The 14,088-nt window shown below is 32.3% G+C and overlaps 1 protein-coding gene across 1 annotated transcript in view; it reads left to right on the forward strand.

The window, feature by feature from the left end:
- The window catches only part of LOC143047870 (uncharacterized), a 47,258-nt gene that overhangs the window by 17,746 nt on the left and 15,424 nt on the right, over positions 1-14,088 (forward strand). The window contains exons 5-6 of the mRNA XM_076221187.1: positions 7,214-7,309; positions 7,663-7,758. Of these exons, the coding sequence (XP_076077302.1) occupies positions 7,214-7,309; positions 7,663-7,758 (192 nt within the window). The remainder of the gene's footprint in view (positions 1-7,213; positions 7,310-7,662; positions 7,759-14,088) is intronic.

Here is a 14,088-nt window from a genome sequence, read left to right on the forward strand (position 1 = left end):
CGGATTATAAAAGATTCGAGTTTAGTTTAGTTGTGATTACATATGCTAAGAACGAAGCCAAAGGATAGAGTCAAAAATAGAATACAACTTAAATATAATAAAATTCCTATAGCAAAAACACATTTTTAAACATCATTTCAATCACCTATATTAGGGTCGATACTGATGTATTTTTGTCAACTTTCTCATCATTGTGCTTTTTTTTATTTAAATTTTATTTTAAGCAAAAAGAAACTACTGTACAATATTATTCAAATGTTTGTATAAAAGTTCATCTTTATAATACTTCAACATAAGCATTTCTGATAAGTGTTCTTCTATTGGCATATATATCTACAAGCCCAAATACTATGTACATATCCATAAATATACGGAAACAAGTCTATATCAATATTAAACAGTATACATGTATTTGTATTCATACTAAAATTTTGACAATTTTTTTCATTTTGTATAATACTACAAACTTAGGTTCTGAAATATGTCAAAGTTACACATTTTGTAAATAAATGCTCTAACGTCTCAACATGTTTATTACAATATCTACATTTATATGTTTGCCTGTAAAATTTTCTCCTTGAGAGCCACGCCCCTGTTGGCAGTATCATATATATAAATAAAATCTCTTATATACAGATTGTTCACCCTTTGTAAGTTAATTCATATATGTTGGAAATTTACATTTGGGTATGATATTTCAATCTTGTTTATAACATTGTTCAATTCTAACAGCTGTAAATAAACGGCTTTAAAACTTTTCTTATTAAGTATAATATTACTTTGATATTTAAGATATATGCATTTTAATCTTTCATAATGCCCTATAGTGACCACAGAATGTCTATACATATTTTCTGCTAATTTTGGAAGTATGGCTCTTGTAGTGATTCCTATGAAATAAATGAATAATGATGTTTATACAGATGAATTTCCAGTTAAAACTTGAGATATTCTGTATAAAAGTAAGGCTTCACATTTCATTTTGATGTCTGGAACTTGTTGTCCACCATCTTTATATTGTTTGGTAATTGCTGTTCTGTTTAACAGCTCAATGTTGTCCCAGAAAAAATCATAAATCACTTTATTTATTTTCTTTATATAAAATTCACTAGGTGGATATATTCTTGCAGTATACAAGAATTTACTAATTATATAAGTGTTTAGAACTAAAACATTATGTTTATACTGTAGTTTTCTTTTTTTTCCCATTTGTCTATCTGTTGTATCAGTCCATAATATTTCTTTTTCCAGTTAATTTCAACTGCATTTTTCCCAAACCATATTCAAAGGACTTTAATTTCGTCTTTGATTAGTTTGTTTATACTGCCAACGTTTTTTGTATTAGGATTTCCAATTTTTAAAATTTCGGTTTTGTTTTCATTAATTTTCGAGCCAGATACCAAACCAAATTGTTTAAATTCGAGTAATTTTTCATAGTCTGTTAGATTCGTCGATATAATAGAACAATCATCTGCGTGTTGAAAAAGTTATACATTTGTGCTATGATTAGGAATTTGTATTCCCTGTATATTATTGTTCCTGTGAACTTTACAGGCTAATGCTTCTATTATGACAGCATAAATACTCATACTTATTGTGCATCCTTGTCTTATGGATCTTGTAATTTCAATCTTGTCACTAAGTGCTCCATTTATAATAACCTTACTTGATATGTTAGTGTAAATGATTTCAATCCATCTTATAAAGTTCGACGGAAAATTTATCGCTCTTAACACTTGTATGATAAATTCATGCTCCACCCGATCAAAAGCCTTTTCCTGGTCAAATGAAATTAATATATCACTTATGCCATTCAAGTCCATATACTCCAATATACTTTCTATAGATAAAAGATTATCTGATATTAATTTTTCTGGTCCTGCACCTGTTTGATTTTTATCTAATAGTTTGTTTAATATTTTTGACAAGTTTTTACTTAAAAATTTGGTAAGAATTTTGTAATCAACACATAGTAGACTAATCGGTCGCCATTGTTTGATGTCTTTTCTATTACCCTTATTTTTATATATTAGTGAGATCAGTCCTGTCTTCATTGTTTCCGTGAGTTCTCCGTTTAAATACACGTTGTTAAAAACTTCCACCAGGTCTTCCCCTATTATGTTCCAGAATTTTAAGTAAAAAGACTTTCCTATTCCATCAACTCCTGGGGATTTGTTATTTTTGAATTCCTTTGATAATTTAAGACATTCATCTTGTGTTATAAAGGTATCAAAGTGTGTTTTATCTTCTTCTGTTAATTTATTTAGATTAAGGTCTTCCAAATAGTTTGTCATTGATTGTCTATCAATGTTTTGGGACTTATATAAATCGGAATAAAAATATGTCACTACTTTAATCACCTCACTTTTAGATGTGCATGATTTTCCATTTCTGTCTAATACACTTTCTACTTCTCGTTTATCTCCTCTTTTTTCCTCTGCTTGTTTTAAGAAATCTATGTTATCTATATCTTCTTCGTAATAATCTTGTATTGAACGTATTATTGTTCCCATTTTTTCCTTATTTTTTAATTTAATTATAATTTCACTTAAGTTATCAATGGTGACTAGGTCAGGCTGAATTTTATTTTCTTCATTCTCAAGATGTATATATGTTTCTGAAAGTTCTTTTCTTTCACGAGCTACTAATTGTTTTGAGAAACGTATTGTCAATTCTTTAATTTGTTTATTTCCGATTTCCCACCAAACTAAAATGTTCCTCTTCCTTTGTTTCCAATTTATCCAAAAGTTATTTATGTATTCGGTATAAAGTTCTTTGTCCAATAAACTATCATTCATTTTCCAATAACCATTTCCCCATTTAGTTTTTTGAAGTTTCAAAGATATATATACGATCTTGTGGTCACTATATTGATCGGGGATATGCTTAAGATCTCTTATCTTATGTTTTAATGCTTCAGATATGCATATTTTGTCTATTATAGTTTTAGCACCTTTATTACCTATAAAAGTATAACTTTTGTTTTAGGATATTTATATCTATAGCTATCTATTGTATTTAACATGGTACACAATTCTTTACATAACAAAATTACAATGTTATCAAGTACAACATTTGGGTTTTTTGTATCAATCTGTTGATCAATACAGTTAAAATCTCCCAACATAATATTTCTATGTGATTCTACATTTACACTTGCACAGTAATCTATCATTTCTCTATAAAAAAAAAACCTTGTTGTCCTGTGGATTTTGTAGGACTATAAATGTTCAATAGATTTATTACTTTGTCATCAGTTTTAAAACAAGTATGTACCAATCTACCTTTCAATATATTGCTGTTAAAGTAATGGTTTGTACATTCAATATCTTTTTTACCAAGGTTACCACACCTTTTGTATGTAACTCTCCTTGCGAAAAATATATTTTAAAGTCTGTATTATTTTCTAAATTGCTAATAACATGTTGCTTAATATAACCACATTCCTGCAAACAAATGATTTCACAATCACCATAATCTCTAATGATACCATATATTTTTGTTTCAAAACTTCTTCTAATATTCACACTTATAATTTTCAAAATACTTAACATTAGTAGTGTGCTATAAAGAAATGTTAGTCCTAATATCACTTAAACTAACCCATAAATGAAATACTGCAAAATGAAGTCATGAATCAATTATAAACATTTAATTTACACCAACAATGACACAAAATCTTGAATATAACCAATCAAGAGATCATTTGCGCCTTGAACACTTTACAATATTTACATATAGTAAGACAGAGACTGAGTAGTGATCAGCAATAAACACCGTATTCCAAAGAAGAAAAACACTTTATTTTATAAAGTGACAATAGATAACGAGATTCCTGGCGTTCGTCAGTCACACGGTGTCTTGTTTGATGTAATGTATGTATCAATTTTTCATCATGTACATAGTAATATGTAAAAGAAAAGAAGATTCTAAAGAGATAGTCAAACTCAAGAGTCGAAAAAGAATTGAGAATGCCATAGAAAATATTGAACATGTTATATTATTAAGCTAAAGAACTAGCCCTCGTAACATTTCTTTAAAACTTGGGAGTCTTCAAATGAAGATTGTCCTGAAACTTGCCCAGATATATCACCACTATGTAAAATTTTCCATCCGCTGTCCTTCGTTTTGAACAAATTCAACAAACGCGGTCTGCGAATTGGAACAGATAGAAACGTATTGATTTTCAAAGTGATTTTACAAACTGAAATGCTATATAGCTGAGAGGGTGATATTATAGCAAAGTTTTCCCTGATAAATTATTGTAAACCATCACAGAAGAAGAAGTATACTTAACAACACAATTATTTTCATTTACCTGTGTATAATATGACGTAATTTCTTTCAAAGTTGATGTTTTTCTGAAATGGTTCAACATTTCACAGCGGTATAATACTTTTACATTAAATATTCATCCCTTATTTTTATTAACTTTGCATTTACATTGTATCATAAATCAAATTTATTCGTTCATTGTGTGTTACTACGGTTTTTTTTTAATTTAAGTTAAGCCATTCCATTTGATATTGCATAGCTTGTTTTTCTATGTGGAAATATTACACTATAGTTTCAGATAAGGGAGAAGGTTTGGTATTATTAAAACGTTTAATCCCGCTGCAATTGTTTGCACCTGTCCTAAGTCAGGAATCTGATGTTCATTTGTTGTCGTTTGATGATGTGGTTCATAGGTGTTTCTCGTTTCTCGTTTTTTAAAAAGATTAGACCGTTAGTTTTTCCGTTTGAATGGTATTAAACAAGTGATATTTTGAGGCCCTTTATAGCTTTCTCTTTGGTGTGAGCTAAGGCTACGTGTTGCAGACCTACCTTGACCTATAATGGTTTACTTTTATAAGGTGGGACTTGCATGGAGAGTTGTCTCATTGGCACTCATACCACATCTCCCTATATCCATATATGTGTAATTCTACTTATTAAACTGAATTAATAGTTCCATTGTGTGCAATTGCCCAATCAAGGGAATTTATCGGGTAAGGCGAAACCGTACCCTGTATGATTTTATTGACCTAATAAATACTGTATTACTATATAGGACAATTGCACCCGGTGTAACGAATTTATCCTGATTTTGTTATCAGACCACTTAGTTATTGTTTTTTTAAGAGATCAAATGATTTTATTTAGTTCAGGAAAGAATGTATATAACTTGATATTATACATGTGATATTATGATAAAAAAAATAACATTAAGTCGATTTATTTTTGTTTGTTTAGTTAATGGTATAAGGAAGATAATTCATATTGACATATTAAGAAATGCACTGAAATTTATATAGACAATATCAGTCAATCAAATTTCGATAAATTACTAAATCAGGATCAATTTTAGATACAAAGTTAAAAAAAAAAGTATGACGTCACATACATACCAACCACTCGTATTTTTAAATAAAGCACAATTGATCAAACGTTAATGAGAATGCTAACGGAACTTAATCACTGGCAGTGGCGGATCCAGAACTTTTCCTAGGGGGGGGGGGGGCGCTGACTGACCTAAGGGGGGCCCGCTCCAGTCATGCTTCAATGATTCCCTATATAATCAACAAAATTTTTCCCACGAAAGGGGGGGCCCGGGCCCCCCAGGCCCCCCCCCCCCCCTGGATCCGCCTATGACTGGAATGATGTCTAATATCTCGATCCCTCGCATTAGGGGCATATACGATACAGTTTTGATCCGAAGTTTATTGTTTTACGAAAATTTGTATACAAGATATTTTTCACCTTGTTAATTCAAATGTATAATTAAAAAAAAAACATACATTCATGGTCTACTTTAAGAGATAAATGGGGTCGAAATTTTAGACTTTCACTTATAGAAATTTCGGGGTTTTTTTTTACACTTCCATCTTTTGGATAAACATACGAAACTTTTTAGGTTCGAAAGATGAAAGACAAACGGATTTTTGTTACAACATTTGGAATATCTTTTCAACATAAATATATCCTAAGAATGTATCACAGTTCTTATGAAATAAATATTTTTTATCAAAGTTTAAGAATTTTAGATAAAAACAAATTTTTTTTGGTGTTTATTTATCTAATTTCAAAAATATTCGTCGCCGACTTTTTCATAGAAATTGCTACAAATAATCTCCATACGTTATCAAACTACTGTAATTTTTAAAAAGAAGTGTCCATAAATCGTTTTCAAATTAAATCAGTCGAAAAATGCATCTTTTATCGACATGTTGCAGCAGTGTTAGACGTCGCGAAAAATAACATTTTACGTTGACAACGTCATTACTTTCCCTGTAAAAGAGGGACGAAAGATACCAGAGGGACAGTCAAACTCATAAATCGAAAATAAACTAACAACGCCATGGCTAAAAATGAAAAGGACAAACAGACAAACAATTATTATAGTACACATGACACAACATAGAAAACTAAAGAATACACAACACGAACCCCACCAAAAACTAGGGGTGATCTCAGGTGCTCCAGAGATAACTGTATCGTATGCCCTTTTGTATTAATTAACCAAATTATAATATTTTTACACTAAGTATAATAATGTAGAATATAAAAGATCCGTTCAAATTGTCATACTTTTGTCATCAATCCTTTTATGTTCATAAACCTGCGGGAATAATACAACATATTCATTTAACCATTTTAAAATGATATTACTGTTTTTATCGGACCAGAGTCTGTAAAATGTCTGTTTTGTTTAACTAAGTAAACGTCATCCTGTCAGACTGTTCTTTATTATTAGTTACATGGTGTGCTAGCAACTTGTTAGCTTTAATTGTGTTTATTTCAACCTTTCATCGTCAATTTCGTCGTCTGTTGAATCCTTTCAGATTTGTCCTCAACACCGTGTTGTTTTTATAAAGGGTTGTGGCATCTTTTTGTTTTGAAAGGGAAGTAACTCCTTACTAACCCGATATGATTGTTTACCCTATGTGGTAACTAACCATGTGACACCCTATATCAAAAATACATAGTCACCACGTGTAGTCCATTAACCAATCATATCCCCATAAATCTATTAGAGGTAAGATAAAGTTTTTTTATAGAATTATTCGACTGCTTCGTCAGTGCTCATGTTGTTGTGTCTTGTGGAAAGTTGTCGCATTGGAAATCACACCACATCTTCTTATTTTTATAGCCCGTTAAAGTCTTATTTGCTTCAAACGTAATGTGAAACAAAATACTACCTTTAAAGTAAATGAGTTACTTACTTTTTTCACAGGTTTTACTAATCAAAGAGAGACAACCAATGTTATAAGAGAGGGTATAAAAAAACAGAACTTGACTACAACCGATAAGAATATTACAGACAATCCAGGTAAATCAGAAAGTAATATCAAATTTCTCATATTTTTTTTTTTCTTATAGTCAGTACAGTAAGTAAATAGTTTATTATAGTGACATGTGTAAATCAACATAGATATATAAATTTGTATAGAATTTAATTACATATATTATACACCCGGCCCAATGGACCAATATTATCCAAAATATTCTTAAAGAATTTGCCTCGGGCAAAAACAAGGGAAAAATGTTCAAGCGCTTGTTTTGAAATTCACATTGGTTGATATTACAATCGAGAATAAAAAAATGATTTTTTAAACATATCAAGCTAAATTTTGTTGAAACGTCGCCCTAGCAAATCTGATTGTAACTGATTGACTGTTTTAGATGACAATTCAACCTCCTGGATCGTTCCGGTCGTCGTTGTGACAGTTTTAGCTGCTGTTGGGATCTGTTCATGTGTAATGTTTATTATTTATCACAGTAAGTATTTGCATTTATTAAATAATACGATTAAAACAGCCCTAATACTACCAAAACGGTATGTGTCATACTGGTGACGTCGTCCTGGTCATATAAATCACGTGATCTATATTACTTTTCGGCCCGGTCCAATATTTCCAATACGGACTGGCAATGACATTGCCAGTCCGTATTGGAAATATTGGCCCTATATTCACATTTCATGAATGTAATACAGCATTCAGAACAAGTCTGTATTGAAAAAGTTGGATTATTTAATAAAAGTGTTATGAATTTTGGGTCTCGAGCACAGGTATTTGGGGCATGGACCCCCCTTTTTTGGACCGCACTAAAAAAAAATTGTATGGTGTTTTTTTTAATTTATTTTCAATTTTCTACACTGTATAAACATATATCAAGTCTCAACAATCCATTGCTAGTCGATTGCAATAACTTTTTTACTATCCATACGAGCCCCAAGTGAAAAAAGAAGAAGGTAATTACCTTCGATGACTGACCTACTTTCACTTTGGAGGATCAGGTCAGGAAATCGATAAAAATTTCATATAAAAACTCACTTACTTTTCATAAAAAGTACATCCTTAGATTCCTGAGATATTTTTCTCGACGTTTAAATAGGTCACATGGTGATCTGCGGAGGTTTTGTGTCTTGTTTTACTGATTTTGTTCTACAATTGTCGTCCGTTTGAACCTCGATTCACGGAAGTGAAAATACAGCGCCATCTGCGTGGTCTTTCGCTATGTTTCTATAACTCCGTTTGACTAAACTGCTTTCCTGTTTTTGGTTACCAGTTTTACAGATGGGTTCCGAATGCAATGTAGCTATAAGAAAAGGTAAGAGATATTCGAAAAAAGTATTTTTGCCGGTCTTTTAAAAATTCAGAAAAACATTTAACAGGAAAGCAGTTTAGTCTTTTTTCACTTGGGGCTCGTATGGATAGTAAAAAAGTTATTGCAATCGACTAGCAATGGATTGTTGAGACTTGATATATGTTTATACATTGTAGAAAATTGAAAATAAATTAAAAAAAACACCATACAATTTTTTTTTTAGTGCGGTCCAAAAAAGGGGGTCCATGCCCCAAATACCTGTGGTCTCGAGGCCAATACAGCAAACCTTGAATCTATACCAATGCCAATACAGAAACAGCCAGTTAATAACACTATATTACAGCCTATTTCGGTTCAATGGAACTGTATGGGAAACGCACATTTCAATTTTCCATATCCTAATATTCAAGTAACAAAGGCACGAAGGCACCATATAATACGGAAAATAAAAAATCCAGCCATCAAAATCAAATAACTATGGACACTGGTATATTAAAACAAAGGTTATAAGTGTAATGTTTATTTGTCGTTAAGGGTACAGTTGAGTAGAATCTTAGTTTAGAAATGCATGGTTTACGCTAGAGAAAGAGTTAGGCAGATTTAGACGTTTGGCGGGAAAGTTAGTGGCCGGGTCGAAAGTTATAGGGGTGATCGTAAGGGAATCTCTATGCTCCGTGAGGATAACATTTAGAGAACACCCCTATCAAGTAAATAGTGGTATCGACCCCGGGTATATAAGAGAGTGAGAAACAGCACTCGGGGCTGTCGGTTGGCTGACGATGAGCCGTCATAAGTCAACAGAGCGTACGTCGGTAATATTAAGGGCTGAAAGAGCTTTAATATTTAGAGGACACTTTGTACCGGGTACCAAGTAAACGTACAAGTTGAACGGATTGACAAGGCGGACTGTCCCACTCGGTGGACAGGCTGTACCAGCCCGCACTGTCTGGTAGTGACAGGTTGTCCCACTCGGAGGACAAGTTGTTCCAGCCCGCACTGTCTGGTAGTGACAGGTTGTCCCACTCGGAGGACAAGTTGTACCAGACCGCTCTTTCTTGTATTGACAGACTGTCCCATTCGGAGGACAAGCTGTACCAGCTATACTGTCTCTAAGTGACACATCGTCCCATCTTGAGGACAGGCTGGGTTATTGTATTATATTTGTATATATATAATTGTCCGTTGTTACTTTATTTCGGCAAAGAGTCAGTGTGTATATTTTAGTTCAATGTGCATAATTTAGATAGTTGTAGTTTTTAGCATTACCGTATTGTTTGTGGACAACTTGGATCCAAGTATTTACTGGAACGGACGTTTGAGATATAAACGCCTGGTTACACGTTACATAAGTTTATAGGTTATATATCTATACTATTAAACGAGAAGACCTCATTTTTGGTGTAGCTTCTTTTCTTTCCACAACAAATTAATCAACACGCCTCTGTGTCCTATGGGTACAGTGCATAGTCGCATTTGTCATCCATTCATATGATTATTCAGATTGAGTTATTTTGGGAGAAAAACGAGAAAAAAGGCATCCGGATATTGTCCCGTCATTGGACGAAATTTTAAGTCTGATTAGACTTCCGGTTTGCGTTTTTCTGTATACTGTATTTTAAGAATTCTATCTGCTATCATTTTCAAGTTTACTATCAACGGCGGTCACATAGTTTATTAAATAGAGAGGGTCTGTATACTATATCAATGACCCCCAGGGTATCCACGGCGGTCACATAGTTTATTAAATAGAGAGGGTCTGTATACTACTGTACATCAATGACCACCATGGATCGATAAGTAAACTTAAAATTGAAAGTAAATACACTATATTTATATAGTAATGAATGTTCATAATATACAGATAAGCCCTAAAATTATTCAAGTGAACTTTTGATACCTTTTCTGAAATTCTCCAGTTATTAAATCTTTTACAAAATTCATTGATTACAAAAAAAAGAAGATGTGGTATGATAGCCATGTTGAGACAACTCTCCACAAGGGACCAAAATGACGCAGAAATTAACAACTATAGGTCAACGTACGACCTTCAACAACGAGCAAAGCCCATACCGCATACTCAACTTTAAAAGGCCCCGAACTGACAAGGTAACACAATCCAAACCAGAAAACTAGCGGCCTTATTCATGTACAAAAAATGAACGAAAAACAAATATGTAACACATAAACAAACGACAACCACTGAATTACAGGCTCCTTACTTAATGTTCAGAACATACTCAATGTATTATGTTCATATTGAAATTGATAGAAAACCAAAAATTGGGAATTTTGGAAATAAAGGAGGAGGGATATAAAAAAATATTTTCCTGTCGCCAATAACCTATGACTTATAATACTTTTGCTGAAATTCCCCACTAAATGTATTATGTTCATATTGAAATTGATAGAAAACAAACGAGGAGGGATAAAAAAAAACACATTTTCCTGTCCCCAATAACCTTTGACTTATGATGCTTTTGCTGAAATTTTTTTACATAATTCTTCCAACAACACTTTACATACTTTCAACTACGCTCTGAATGCCCGCGATTTCGCGGGTGTGTTCTAGTATATATATATAGGTTGGGGGAAGTAAGCTGTACTGGAATGTAGAATAAAGGTCATTTCTGTAATGTCAGACTACAGTCCTTGCTTACATAGAATTCTGTTTGGCTGTTCGAGACGTATACATTCAATGTCTCTAGAAGGGTACACGACCCTGCAATTCAAAGAACCCATGCAACAAATTCCAAATTGTTCGTTAGGCGGTAATTGCACCAATCTACTCTCATGTTTCAGTGACGATCAAATTTTCTCGTCTCCATCTCGTTTTTTTTTTTGTGTGTATCAGTTAAATCAAAATCCAGCATAAAAACAGAGAAACTACAAACACAAAGAGAAATATATTGAAAGTTTTATGTAAAACAGTATGATGACCTATAATTACCAACATTAAATACATTACATTGTAAGAGTTGATTAAGCTTAATTATAAACATTTGACAATATTTTCATTTGTTCTCAGAACTATCGGTTTTGAATTTCTTGCAACTTATTCCTTTCGTGCGCTTCTTTGTTGTTTCGCATTTTGTCTGAAAGATATTTGGTATATAGTATTAGAACAGTTTTTACGCTTTGGAAAATAATATCTTATCTGAATACTTCTATTTGTACGATTTATTTTCTTAAACAATGTACTTTAGCTAACCTGGCCCAATGGGCCAAATGAGCTTTTCCAATCACTTGTCCGTTGTCCATCGTCGTCGTCCGTCGTCGTCCGTGAAGTTTTACAAAAATCTTCTTCTCTGAAACTACTTGACCAAATTTACCCAAACATGACCATAATCATCCTTGGGGCATCTTGTTTAAAAAATGTGTCCGATGACCTGGTCATTAACCAAGATGACCGCCATGGCTAAAAATAGTACATAGGAGTAAAATGTAGATGCCGGTGTTATATAACAATTCTTCCCGCATGCCACCCCCCCCCCCCCCTGTAGTATAGATTTCATTATATTTATAAAAGTCTGAAAATTAATCCCACCAGAGTTAGAATTATATTTTTTAGCTCACAAATATTTTTTTGTCAACTAACATTAACACAAGTCTGTCTATACATGTTCATCATTCTGTCTATGTGTCAACTAGTTTGCTTTTATTTCCACCAGTCTTTTATAATAGTCTGTCTACATTCTCAACAGTCTGGATATGTTTCCACAAGTCTGTCTTTGGTACACAAGTCTGTCTTTGGTACACAAGTCCGTCTACATTTTCATCGGTCTGTCTTTACATGTCTACCAGTCGGTCCATATGTCTACCATATTATACTGTGTCAATGTGTCCATCGTTTGTCTACATGTTCATCAGTCCGTCTGTAATTGCATTTTGTTGTGTTATTTTGTCTAATATTCCATATCTTCAATATGCTGACATTTACATGCATTCTTTTGACCTGAAAACTTACTATAGGTGTATAATCCTTACTAATACCCTTTTTCTTTGAAATGCCAAAATTTTTTCATTTGGGAGTTATGGGTCATTTTCAAAAAATGTCGAATTTTCAGTACACCCATGCTAAATTTTTTATTTCTAATGGAAATTTCAGTTGTAATGGTTTAAATGAAAGCTTGTCGGATTTGTGATTCAGAACATTAATAATAAACACACCTTACAACTATTTTGATAAGATTAAACTGCATTTAAGGCCGATTTTGGGGGTATTTGTGTGCGTACATTGTCAGAAAAACACATTTCAAATGATTTTTTTGCGATTTTCTGATCGCCTTGATATCTGCAAAAGGGACTTTTTAAGAAAGTTAAATATTACACTAACGAAAAATCGTAGCTTCTTTATCATTGTATGTAACATATTATCTACAAACTAAATTGAATCAGCGTACAGGAGGTTCATGTCTTTCCTGTTACCGCTACTTAAATCAGCCATTAAATTATTCTCCCTATGAATATTGAATCAGTCAGTGTTGATCTCAAAAGTGCAAAGTAATCTTTACATTTAAAACGCCTCGTTTCTTGAACGGCATTGTAGAGAAAAGAAATTTCAAGACATTAAGTCAAAAAAATAGAGCGTACTTTTTTTCATGTCTATGCTGTTACCACCAATTTTGATTAATTACACCAACATTATACTTGTAAAAAGTGCAATTACGTGCTGGAAACCAAATTCACAATAAAAAAACATAATCACTTCACCAAAGGGAGTAGTTATTTCACAACAGCAATCAAAAACGAAGAAATTTGTCTATCCTGTTGTGTCTATCCTGTTACTATGGTTGCTATGGTTACAGTAACAGGATAGACAATTGTAGACAAAAACGTCGTTAATTTCTTTATCTTAACATATAGCTGCAAAAAGAATGAAATATTTCGTTGTTTGAACTCTTCTTAAGGTTATAACGTCTTAATCTTCCCAATTAAGCATTCGCAAGTGCAATACTGATATTGGTAACAGGATAGACAAAAAGGTAACAGGATAGACTTTTGTATAGTGATATATCAGAAACGTACGTTCCTGTTACCAATAAAATAAAAAGAAAAGTAAACTAACTTATGAAAGATTTACTTGATGTTGGGTTTATTTGAAAGGGTGAAAAAATGCCGAACAATATAAATTGCTATCTTAGACTTGCATTACTTGTGGTAATTTTTACAACCTTTGAAAACCTATTTTTAGAGTCATTTTTCAGTACAACCTGGAAAATTGGCAAATAATCTATTATATTACAGAATGAATATATATAGAAGTTTATTCTCTTGAAAACCATCTAATAGACTACGTAAAACAAGCTTAACATTTGATCTAAACCTTTTCTTAATAACCCAAAATATCTTTTAAAAATGGTAACAGGATAGACAAAATAATGTACCACCGATCAAAAAATGTTTCAACATATTCTTGTATGACATCATTAAGATTGCATCTTTTAATATGTTGTTCTTAAAGTACTGTTTGTTTTGATTTGCTTATGTAGAGGGTTGTTT

This window comes from Mytilus galloprovincialis, chromosome 10 (genome assembly GCF_965363235.1).
Source record: "Mytilus galloprovincialis chromosome 10, xbMytGall1.hap1.1, whole genome shotgun sequence".
Classification (NCBI taxonomy): domain Eukaryota; kingdom Metazoa; phylum Mollusca; class Bivalvia; order Mytilida; family Mytilidae; genus Mytilus; species Mytilus galloprovincialis.